The sequence below is a fragment of the Panicum virgatum genome, chromosome 3K (assembly GCF_016808335.1).
Source record: "Panicum virgatum strain AP13 chromosome 3K, P.virgatum_v5, whole genome shotgun sequence".
Classification (NCBI taxonomy): domain Eukaryota; kingdom Viridiplantae; phylum Streptophyta; class Magnoliopsida; order Poales; family Poaceae; genus Panicum; species Panicum virgatum.
In genome coordinates this window covers 33,263,770-33,276,687 of record NC_053138.1, presented here as the reverse complement: position 1 = coordinate 33,276,687, position 12,918 = coordinate 33,263,770, and the positions used below count along the sequence as shown (strand labels likewise).

The 12,918-nt window shown below is 47.8% G+C and overlaps 1 protein-coding gene across 1 annotated transcript; it reads left to right on the top strand.

Moving 5' to 3' along the window:
• The first annotated feature begins 7,541 nt into the window (after positions 1 to 7,541).
• Positions 7,542 to 10,761, top strand: LOC120699049 (serine--glyoxylate aminotransferase-like). The gene is made up of 6 exons (XM_039982918.1): positions 7,542 to 7,853; positions 8,870 to 9,085; positions 9,186 to 9,470; positions 9,620 to 9,986; positions 10,081 to 10,291; positions 10,392 to 10,761. The coding sequence occupies exons 2-6, from the start codon at positions 8,878 to 8,880 to the stop codon at positions 10,527 to 10,529; spliced, it is 1,209 nt and encodes a 402-aa protein (XP_039838852.1). The 5' UTR covers positions 7,542 to 7,853; positions 8,870 to 8,877; the 3' UTR covers positions 10,530 to 10,761.
• The last annotated feature ends 2,157 nt before the right edge of the window (positions 10,762 to 12,918 follow it).

Genomic DNA, 12,918 nt, shown 5'->3' with positions numbered 1-12,918 from the left:
AAATAAAGCTTCCATGGTGTGCAAAAAATATGGCCGATTTCTAAATCATGCTCATCATTAATTCGATGTTCAACAATGAAGTCCGCTACAATTTGGTCTTTCATAGATTTCAGAGGTTCACAAGCCAAATCATATTCTATCAAAGCATATGCCCACTTGCCGATTCTACCACTCAAAATCGGCTTTAACAACATATGTTTTATCACATCGGTTTGACATACCACTATGCAAGTACTAGATAGTAGACAATGTTGCAATTTAGTGCAAGCATGATATAAAGACAAGCACAACTTTTCAATAAAAGTATACCTTGTTTTCGCATCAATAAGTCATTGGTCTATATAAGTAATAACATACTCCTCCCCTTCGGTTTATTGAGTCAAAACAGCTCCAATAACTTTATCTTTAGCCGCTATATAAAGTTTAAAAGTAACACCTCTCCTAGGTGCTTTAAGAACCGGTGGCGAAGACATGTAGTATTTAATTTTCTCAAATGCCTCTTGCTGTTTTGCCCCCCAAGTAAATTCGGCTTCATTCTTTAACCGAAGAATAGGAGTAAAAGCATCAATCTTTCCGGACAAATTAAAAATAAATCTTCTCAAGTAATTTACTTTGCCCAGAAACTTTTACAAGTCTTTCTTGCAAGTAGGTGCCTCAACTTTCCTCATAACCTCAATTCTTTTAGGATCAATCTCTATGCCCTTCTCATGAATAATGAAACCAAGGAATTTTCCCGCCGATACTCCAAAAGCACATTTGAGTGGATTCATCTTCAAACCATACCAGCGCATCCTTTCAAGAGCATGTCTTAAATCGGCTAAATGAGAATCCAAATCGGCCGATTTAATGACAATATCATCAATGTACACTTCCAATATGACACCAAGCAAATCATGGAAGATTAAATTCATAGCTCTCTGATAAGTTGCACTAGCATTCTTCAAACCAAAAGTTATAACCACCCACTCAAACAAACCAACAAATCCGGGACATACAAAAGTCGTTTTAGACATATCTTCTTCGGCCATGAATATTTGATTGTAACCCGCGTTATCATCAAGAAAGCTAATAACACGATGTCCCGATACTTCATTAATTAGCATATCGGCTATGGGCATAGGATACTCATCTTTGGGAGTAGCTTTATTGAGATCTCTAAAATCAATACAAACACGAATCTTGCCCGAATCTTTCTTTTCAGCGGGCACAATATTAGAGATCCAATCCGCATAGCGACAAGACCGAATAAAACCAGCATCTAATAATCGATTAATCTCCTTTTTAATTCGGTCATAAATACTAGGATGGAAACGTTTAGCCGGTTGTTTATAAGGTTTAAAATCGGTTATGATTGGTAAACGATGCTCAACAAGATCACGACTCAATCCCGGCATTTTAGAATACTCCCAAGCAAAACAATCAGTATATTGTTTCAATAACTTTATTAAATCAGCTTTAAACTCAATCGATAAATTCTTGTTTACAAAAGTCGGCCTAGGAATAGTACCATCACCTAGATCTACCTTTTCTAAAGGATCAGCCGACGTAAAACGTTGGCTCAGCTTGTCCATGTCTTCTGATTCTTTAATAGTTTCGCACATATCGTTCGTACGCGCCCGATAGTGCTCAATGCGTTGTTGGAGCCACTCTGCGTTGGACCAGTTTGACCGGTCGGCTCCGATGGCCGATCCGAAAAAGACCGGTCTGACCAGTCGTGGGACCCGGTCTAACCGGTTGCACCTGAGTCACCTGCTGGACTCATCTTTACAGCATTAAGTGATTTAACCAATTTTCCATCGGCTTTAGAGTTGCAGAAACTAAACCCTCCTTGGTGCAGCTAATAAGCTCATAATCGGACAGATCCAAGCCCGATAAGCACTTGACGTTGTCATTGGCACCAATAAAGTTAGAATCGGCGGTAGCAATAAAGGAGGAAGTATCACCATGTACAATCTCAACTTCATCGCCGATCCACTGAATAAAAAATTGATGCAAGATAGATGGAACACATTGATTGACATGAATCCAATCATGCCCAAGTATTAAACTGAAGTTACCTTGCACCTCAGAGACAAAGAAGGCTATAGCGAGCATCTTGCTTCCAACGGTCAATTCCATGGACGCAACCCCTTTGGCACCAATGGGATCAGCTCCTCGACCTTTCCGCCAAGCTTCTTGTACAATGAGTAGGGCATAAGATTTACAATAGCCCCACCATCCACTAACATGCGAGAAATCGGCATTCCATTAAGATGTCCCCTCATGTAGAGAGTTTTCAAGTGGTTATTCGATTCCTTGGGCTTCTGGAACACAGCATCACGAGGCCCAAATTGAAGATGAGCCACCTCCTCTTCGGGAATTATGAGGTAATCCGAAGACATATGCACAATATTAATCTCCAAATTGTTGCGCTCCGGGGACGCCTCATAATCCACCAGTTCCTCTTCTTTCGCTGGAGGAGCTGGTTCCACTTCATCAACTCGAGAAACTGAAACAGGCACTGCTGATTCGGCTGTACTCTCTGCACTGGGCTCAACTGGTCTGACCGGTGGCTTAGTGCGGTCTGACCGGTCGAGAGAACCGATCTGACCGATCGCCGGGGTCGGTTCGACCGGTCTTTCTGATGGCTGGTCAATCATCTTAGCCTGCCATACTTTGCCATGAGGGATCATAGGCCTGTATTTGTTGAAGTATTCATCCCTCGCCTTCTCTGCCTCCTGCTCCCTCTTTTCCTTATTGTGAAGACGTTGGAGCTTTCTCTTTTGGGTATGCGTCAATCCCTTGGGACACCAACGGGGTTGATGGTATTTGTCCGCCACCTTGCTGCCACCAGCCTCATGATTGTTAGCAGTAAAAGGTTTCTGGATAGGAGGAGCAGAAGAAGTAGCCGATTTATCAATCACCATCAGCTTCTTACCCTTATCTTGCACAACCACTTTAATCTTGCCGATTTGGACAACAGTATCGGCTTTAGCCTTCTCTGGAGTAGCTTCTGATTGCACCTCTGACTTCTTTTCCTTCACACAGTACTCAACCCGCGGAGGAACAAATCGCGCCGGCCTCTGCTGAGACCGATCTGATCGGTCATAGGGGACCGGTCTAAATGGTGGCGACTGCTGAGCTGGACCAGATTGGTGTGCTCCCAATCGGGCGTGTACTGGCATCCTGGATCTTTCCTCCCTCTGATATGGCGGTGGGTATGGCATTGGAAAGCACTGGAGCCAAATCCCCTCATGTTCCCACACCGGATTAACTGCATTTGACGCCGGTGGGGACCAAGGCATAGTAGGATACACCATCTGTGGAGGAAACGGAGGATAATCACCGCTGCGCCTGATGAATTCTCTCCTCGGAGACGAAGCATTGCCCCGACACGGTGGTGAACGAGGTCTCTTTTTTAACGGCCGATCTTGTTGAACGGCCTTTAGTGTACTTGTTCAATAACTGCCCAAAGGTAGGTCCCTGATTTGTACGCCTCCCTTGCAGTTTTGGCACATTTATTTTCCAAGTACCCTCTTCCAGACATTTTGGCTTGAAAGTCCGGAACTGCTCCCTGGGCCGGTCTAACCGGTCGTTGGACCCGGTCGGACCGGTTTGACCGGTTGATGCTACCAGTCTGACCGGTTGCGCCTGGACAGCAGGCTGACTGGATGAACTTGCTTGCCCCCTGGGCTTAGGAGCATTAACGAAAATCCTCAAAATCGGCTTCCCATCAGAAGTCTTCTCAGCAACGACTTTTCGGGCCAGAATCTTGTCATTTGCATTCATCGGCCTCGGATCTCCAATCACCACATTTTTCCCTTGAGCCCCTTCGGCTTGCTCCGGCCGAAGGAGAACCTTTGGATTATTCAGTTCTAAAGTGTGGATAGGGAAGGGAGTCTTGTCTACTTGCATCTCAGAAAGCACCAATCGTCTTTCATCTACAGCCGATTGGATCTGTCGACGGAAAATATTACAATCATTAGTAGCATGTGAGAAAAAATTATGCCATTTACAATATGCATGCCTTTTTAGCTCTTCCGGCGGTGGTATAGCATGAGACAAACGAATGTTTCCATGTTTAAGTAATTCATCAAAAATCCTATCGCACTTGGAAACATCAAAAGTAAATTCTTTTGAACCGGCTTAAGTGAAGGACACGTAGAAGGTTTGTTCTTTGATGGCCAAACAAATTCAGCGGCGTACACTCCCTTTTTCTCATCGTCCGAACAATCGGAATCATTCTCAACAACATGCGTGTTGGACCGATGAGGCTTAAAGGAATCTTTAGAATTCTTGTACTTAAATTCGGTGCTAATAGTTCGCATTTGCAAATGATTAAGCATAATGAAATCAAAACCTTCAAGTTTCTCCTTCAAATAAGAACGCAAGCCATTAAACGCCAAATCCGCCAAATCCATTTCCGAAAGAGATGAAAACACCGATTTTTCAAAGCTTTAAATCTTTGGAAGTAATCCAAAACCGATTCATCTCGGTTTTATTTAACCGATGTCAAAGCTTCCCCACTATAGAAGTGATCATGAAATTTGCGCTCTAACTGATTCCAATTTAAAATAGATCCCGGTGCAAGCGAGGAAAACCAAGAGAAAGCGGTTCCGGTCAAAGACAAAGAAAACAAGCGAACCCGCAAAGCATCATTAAGACCCGCTTCTCCCAATTGCAAGACATATTGGCTAACATGCTCCCAAGTCGTACGAGAATCTTCACCATTGAATTTAACAAACTCAGGAACTCGCCAACCAGCAAGATATGAAATAAAATCAAACTCAGAAGAATATCGCTTTTGATATAAATGCGACCCACCCATATCAATCCCAAGTTTAGATTTAAGTACACCGGCCAAGTCCTCTTTAAATCTATTGAAATCGGACTGATAAGCACCACTGGCCGAAGTATATGAAGAGGACGAAACACGTTGTGCGGTAGATCCGGTGTAAGCCATGTTAATATTAGGAATCGGTCCTCAGTGAGGTCCAGATCCCTGCTGTGACGTAGCATGGGGCCCTGTGTGGATTACTATCTCATTAGTTCGGTTAGGGGCAGCCGAACTAGGGATAGAAGCGTGTGGTGCAGAGGGTACTGGGTAATGCCCAGTCATACCGGTCTGACCGGTCGTATAACCGGTCTGACCGGTCGACGCGACCAATGGGACCAGTGGCGCGTGAACAGTAGATGGCAGCGATGTTTGCCCTGGAAACGAATTCGGCGGCATCCCATAGAATTGATCTTGGGTAACAGATGTGCCAGCCGAATCTGCTTCTGAGAATTGAGCGCCACTCTCAACAATTTTATCCTTTTTTAGCGCTGCAATCTCATCGTTAAGCCCAGCGAAAGTCTCTCCTGAGGCTACTTGTGCAGCAGATATTTTCGATTCTACCATGAGAGAGAAGTGCTTAACTAGTTTGGAGGGATTATTAGGAAGTACCTCGACCTTGTCTTGGTTTAACTTGAATGATGGCATCACGAACTCCCCGACCCTCTTGAATAGGCCTCCTCGCTCCTTCTTGAATCCCTGAAGGAAGTGCTCCCTCAGGTGCTCTTCAGCGATGAGGTAGGCCTTGCGCTCCTCTTCGGTGAGCTCCTCCATGGTCGCCTTGAGGATGTTGTCGTTGTGGATTTCACCATGAGTACCCATCTTCTCGGAGAAGCTAGATTAGATCGGTTTTAAACCAGATTAATTTGTTCCCCAGCAGAGTCGCCAAAAAGTATGTTGACACAGAATCGCGCCAACACACTCGAATGCGCTAGCACGCGTGAACGATCGTCAAAACGATCAACACCCACGAACCCCTGGGCAGGCCGGTCTGGCCGGTGCCGCCGACCGGTCTGATCGGTTCAGGCAGAGCTTCACTGAAAGCCTAGAACAGCGAGCTCCGGAGGGACACCGTCGGAGTTCATCACGCTAGGGTTGCTCTGAGATCGCCAGGACACTTAGAACGTCTTCAAACGCTGTTGAGACGAAAGAAGAAAGCAATCTAGGGTTAGAAAAGGCTAGGGTTTGAGAGATAAAAGGTAATACGATTTTTGTATTGATTCGATTGGGAATAACCTCAATCGGCCTTAGCCTTTATATTTATAGGCCGGGAAAGACATACCCCTTCACGAGTAGGATTACATGAGGACTCTTTACAAAAACCCGAATTCTACTCGGATTGTACAGACCAGACCGGTTTGACCGGTTGGCCCGACCGGTCAGACCGATCGGCCTTGGCAGTTGCCAAATTTGACTGTCAACAAAGGCCAGCGCGGCGTCTCCTCCGCATAGGACAACGCGGGATTTGCGCCGCCGCTGCTGCAGCACCGCCTTCGCGCGGGGCCTGTGTTGCGCCTCCGCCCCCGTTGTGCTGCTGTGCGGGAGCCTTCTCTGCGCTGCCGCCTTCGCTCGCCTCATGAGACTGGCTGCTGTCCCCAATACGGGATGTAGTGGGTGCGCTCGTGTGAGTCGGGAGGGAGAGATAGAGAGGGATGGCAGGAGCCAGCAATGAGGGTGTGTTTTGATGAAAAAATTTGAGTTTTGGTAATATAACATATTTTGTTGTTACATGACAAATGATGTCTAATCATGAACGAATTAGGATTAAAAAATTCATCTAGACTGTATAATTAGTTATTTTTTTAACTATATTATGCTTTAAAAATTTGATGTGACGGATACTCTAGAATTTTTTTTGAAGTGAGGTGCGCGCTGGTGATGGAGGGAGAAAAAAGAGAGGTGAATGAGATAGATGTGGGACCCAGCAATTGTTTTTTTATTTCTTAGATCTCGAATACAAGTTGTAGCATCTGAACGCACGTCCAAAGACACACCCTAAGGCGTACGCTAAGACCTAAACTTATACACACAACACGCCAGCAATACATTCACGAAGACCAAACACACACCACACCCTACCCACACACACCCTAAGAGCTAAACTTATACACACAACACGCCTGATGAGAGCATCACCTCCTATTGTGATGCACAGGTGTCCGAGGATACCACAACTAAAATGGGGAATAAATTCTCAGGTGAGCAACCCACACACACCCTAAGAGCTAAACTTATACACACAACGCGCCTGATGAGAGCATCACCTCCTATTGTGATGCACAGGCGTCCGAGGATACCACAACTAAAATGGAGAATAAAGGATACCACAACTAAAATGGGGAATAAATTCTCAGGTGAGCAACCCACACACACCCTAAGAGCTAAACTTATACACACAACGCGCCTGATGAGAGCATCACCTCCTATTGTGATGCACAGGCGTCCGAGGATACCACAACTAAAATGGGGAATAAATTCTCAGGTGAGTAACCCACGTCGAAGCTGGGCTTCGAACATGGACGGGCAGGGAGCACACCGGCGTCCCTAGCCGACTGAGCTACGGCTCAGTCCTCTTCCCAGCAATTGTTGCAGCAACACTTTAACGATAACGGACGACGTTTGCTCCCGAGATGAATAGCCACCATTGGTGTTTAATCGGACGGTGAACAATCCAGGTGGGCAAATGCCCATGTGCGCATAAAAACTAGTCTCGGGGCCCCCCTCTCCTCCGTAGCTTCTGCTGCCCACGACGGCGAAGCCAGGAGAACGACCGGGCGGCGGGGCAAGGATCGCGTGGGACAACCCGAGAGAGGAGAAGCAAGCCGAGCTCTGAGGGCCTCTCCCGCCAGCCGCCTTATCCTCCACGTGGGACGCGGGCGGACCCGCGAAAGGACCGTCCTTTGGACGCCATGGCTCCTATATAGTCGTCGTCATCCTACCCCGCAACCCTTCCAGTATCTCGCATACGTGCGCGGCTCGTTTTGCTCCCTTCTCCCTCCGGTCTGCCTGTGCAGCAGGGGAGCAGCAGGCAGCACCACAGGTACTTCCACGCATCCTTGTGTTCGTCTCCGATCAAGTATAATCCTTGTTTTCAATAGCTATTATTAGCGATGATGATTGGGTTAGAGCATGTAGCACGAATTTTTGCGAAAGGATTGCGTTTTAGAAAGAAACAGGAGAATTTTTGTTGGTTGGATTCAAAAATTTCCTGCAACCAGCAAGATGAAGAGAGCATGAGTTCATTGCGCTGGCCTGTCTCTGAATGTTGCCTTTGGCCGCGTTTAGTTCCCAAAAAGTTCCCAAACTTTTCCGTCATATCGAATTTTTCAACACATGCATGAAGTATTAAATGTAGTTAAAAAAATAACTAATTACACAGTCTGACTGATTACCACGAGATGAATCTAACGACGTTAATTAATCCATGATTGGACATTAATTACCAAATAAAAACGAAACATGCTACAGTGTCGTAACCCAAAGTTTTTCGCGATCTAAACGCGTCCTTTGTTCTGAACGAAGTTATCTCTGAATATCTTCATAGACATGCGTTTGCGTGGTTGACCGATCGACATAGCTCCAGGATATCAGGATAAGTACAGTTTCCTTCCATGTTCACTGTATCATGCCGATAGACATGTGCATGAGTAGGAAGGAGTAGGATCTTATCGCTTGCTGCTTTCTCGATTTTTGTTTTTTTAAAAAGCGTCGCAGTATTGAAGTCCCTTCATCCCTTGCCCCCCTTGCAGAGCACATGTAAGCATAATTTGGAAGACAGTAAATTGTTTCACGCATAGGAAACATTTTCACATGTTACTACTCTAAGAATTCGCATTTTTATTATACCATAATTACATCTTGAAAGCATACTATTTGTGTTGAGAACACTACGAGAGAGCAGTTTCAGAGAAAACAGAACTTTTGGAGGGCTAAAGGGGCCGTTGCATAGCATCAGGGACCAACGGCCCTCTACTTAAGCCCGTTAGAAAGCCCACGCTAGCTTCTTTCGATTGCTAGTCTGACGACTAGTCTTTGCTTGCTTCTGTGTGCGTGCAGCAGCAGAGATGGCGGACTACGTGTACGGCCCTGGGCGGACCCACCTGTTCGTCCCGGGCCCGGTGAACATCCCGGACCCCGTCATCCGCGCCATGAACCGCCAGAACGAGGACTACCGCTCGCCGGCCGTGCCTGCCCTCACCAAGATCCTCCTCGAGGACGTCAAGAAGATCTTCAAGACCACCTCCGGCACCCCCTTCATTATCCCGACCACCGGTCGGTAATCTTCTTCTTCTTCTTCGCCTGTATATATGATTATATGTGTTCATCGATCATGGCCGGTGAACACTGAACGCTGGTGCCGCTGGCTTCTCAGGGACGGGCGCGTGGGAGAGTGCGCTGACGAACACGCTGTCGCCCGGCGACCGCATCGTGTCCTTCCTCATCGGGCAGTTCAGCTTGCTGTGGATCGACCAGCAGCAGCGCCTGGGCTTCAACGTGGACGTGGTGGAGAGCGAGTGGGGACGGGGCGCTGACCTCGACGTTCTCGAGGCCAAGCTCCGACAGGACACGGCGCACACCATCAAGGCCATCGCCATTGTCCACAACGAGACCGCCACCGGCGTCACCAACAACCTCGCCACCGTCCGCAAGCTCCTCGGTCAGTTCAAGCTCGCTGTCGCTGCTCCTGCTCGCTTCATTGTTGCCACATAGCTCTCTCTTCAATCGATCAGCTAGCTAGCTCATTGCTGATGATCACGGACGGACTCGATCATGAATCAATCACATGCTGATGCTGGCATGCTGCAGACGCGTACCGGCACCCGGCGCTGGTGCTGGTGGACGGCGTGTCGTCCATCTGCGCGCTGGACTTCCGCATGGACGAGTGGGGCGTGGACGTGGCGCTGACGGGGTCGCAGAAGGCGCTGTCGATGCCGACGGGGCTGGGCATCGTGTGCGCCAGCCCCAAGGCGCTGGAAGCCAGCAAGACGGCCAAGTCCGTGCGCGTCTTCTTCGACTGGAAGGACTACCTCAAGTTCTACGAGATGGGCACCTACTGGCCCTACACGCCCTCCATCCAGCTCCTCTACGGCATGCGCGCCGCGCTCGACCTCCTCGAGGAGGAGGGGCTAGACAACGTCATCAACAGGCACACCCGCCTCGGCACCGCCACCAGGTACTACTAGTACTAGTAGTAAGCTTGCATTGCATTGCTGGTCTGGTCTGGTCTCTTCCATTCTCACCATCTTCGATCGATCGCCGTCTCGCAGGCTGGCCGTGGAGGCGTGGGGGCTCAAGAACTGCACCCAGAAGGAGGAGTGGTTCAGCAACACGGTCACCGCCGTCGTCGTGCCCTCCTACATCGACAGCGGCGAGATCGTCAAGCACGCCTGGAAGCGGTACAACCTCAGCCTCGGCCTCGGCCTCAACAAGGTCGCCGGGAAGGTCTTCAGGATTGGCCATCTCGGCAACCTCAACGAGGTATCGTTGCTGCAGCCCCCCGATCCATAATTCCATACCCTGGTGCCCCATCATCCACTCCATTGCGATCTGCAGCAACGATCCTTCTGTTGGTTTGCAGCTTCAACTGCTGGGGTGCCTGAGCGGGGTGGAGATGGTGCTCAAGGACGTGGGCTACCCGGTGAAACTCGGCAGCGGCGTGGCGGCCGCGGCGGCGTACCTGTCGAATTCGACGCCTCTGATCCCCTCCAGGATCTGAGCTCCGCGCGCGACAGCCACAGAAGGCCGGCAACGACGGCGACGGCCAGAAAGAACAAACAGAAACGTGCAGCTCTGCCTCTGCTGCCTGGGCAGACCGGCCGCACGCAGTAGTAGTATAATTATACACTCTCTGCATGTAAAGTTTAATTTTCACACACAGCTGTGCTAAGGAGCATAATTTTGTGAACTGCAGCTTTAATAATTAAAACATCATGGGAATTTTATGTTCTTGCCTTGGTTTGAAGACGATTGGAGATTTTATTTTACCCCTACTTTTGCAAAACGGAGGCACCGTTTACTCCTATTTTTAACCCTATTAGTTGGAGGCCTACTAAAAATAAAATGAATTGAAAAGGTATTCAATCGGAAAAGATATGTAATATCCCTAATTTTATCCAAAAGCTCTCCTCTTTGGTTCCAAACTCTCACAATTCACGTGGCCTCCCAAGCGCCCTTCCCTTTTTCTTCGCCACTAAGCTTTCTTATTGCTTGAGAGGCGGTCCGAGCAGAACCACCACCGCTGTCTCTCCGTCCATCTCCGAGGCATTCCTCGATTCCTTCCGCAAGCTGTTGAGCCGTCCCCGCCCGCACTCCGTAGCCCTCAGCTAAGCCTTACTCGGCTGGAATCAGCCCTGCCACCGCCCGGCCACCATTTATGCCAGCCGAGCTCCGCCCTGCACGTTGATCCACTCCTCCGGTCCCTCTTCTTGCCACTCTACCCAAAAAAGAATCACCGGTGAGGTCTCGTCCTTCTCAGCCCCTTCCCTCACCGCACCCTCACGCCGGTAAGGACCTGCCGTTGCGCTCTCATCACGGGCTGCAGCCTCCCCTGGGCACGCTGGCCATGGGCCGCCCCGTCACGCCACGGCTAGCCTTGCCACCGGCTGGAGCCGCCGAGCATGGCCCCCCCGGCCAGGCCTCCTTTGACTAATGGGCCCCATTGGCTGGTAGGGTTTAGGAGTGCTTAATGTTAAAAGAAGGGCAAAATCTTATAGGGCATATCTGTCTTTTTCTACATATTTAACCCTGTCAACTCCTAATAGAATAGGGGTAAACTGGAGTTTCATTTTCAAAAAGCAATGCAAAATCGCACAAAAGCAAAAGGAAGAGGCAAAATTGCCATTGGCACTCAAAATAGGAGCAAGAATGCCAAAGCCCCAAACATCAAACTCTCATAATATAATCTCCTGCCTCTTGCAGCTACTAGATATTATTAATTGACTCTGCTTCTTGATTCCTGTTCAAAGTTCAGACTATCATCTCAAGTCTGAACTGACAGCAGTAAACTCCTAAAGTAATCCTAGTAAACCGCGAGTCTGCCACAATTTACAAATCTGGAGATTTTATAGGGTGAAAGTAAAAAGGAAAAAGAAAAAGAAAAAGTGTTAGTCACTTGACTTTTATGTGTACCAGACAAGATCACCTAGGCAAGGTAGCTGACAGCAAAATTTCTCTTTCCATACGGAAATTTCTCTTTCCATACTACACCGTCTGCTGCTGTTGTCATGCAGACCAATGTTGCTTCCTTCAACTATTGTGTTGCTTAGTCCGATTTGCAGTACTCTAGGATTGCTCTGAAAATTGCTGTTTGAAGACTGAATCCCTTGGAGTATCATCTCCACATGCCGCATTGTTGGCCTATCATTGCCCTTCATTTCCACGCACAGTGCTGCTATTGCAGCCACTTGCTTTGCCTCCTCTTCCCCTTCTTCGGTAACTTGCACATCTAGTATCTCACTCAGTCTATCCTTAGACAGGAGCCGGACGAAGTGGGCTACAAGACTAACACCATCTAGTGACATGTCAATGGTTGGTTTCTTCCGAGTCAGTAGCTCCATAAGCATAACACCGTAGCTATAAACATTACTTTTCTCGGTTAGTCGTCGTGTGTAGAAATACTCTGGATCAATGTATCCACAGGTTCCTTGTACGGTTGTTATCACTCCAGATTCAGCAATATTGATGCCTCTAGATGCACCAAAGTCCGATATCTTTGCAGTTAAGCGGTCATCAAGAATTATGTTGCTAGTTTTGATGTCCCGGTGAACTATTGATATCGAAGCATGTGGCAGAACCGCCCGACAAAATCCGACTTAAGTGCGCTAACCATCATCGCAAAGGCAATTAGGTTTAACTCGCACCTCAACCGGAAGACCACGGCAGTCCCTCGGGTAAAGTCCCGATAAAAACCACTTAACTTCCGGGATCGGCAAAGCAAACGTAGCCCACATGAAGGCGGGACCAAATATTACAACAATTCACAATTTCTTACATCACAGAGTCTTGACTGAAATTATTACATACCAAGTTCGAAATCATAAAAGTACTTCAAGTTCAAAAACAGTAAACTGGTTCTGAGTTCAAATTGCAACGGAAATAAAATGAGT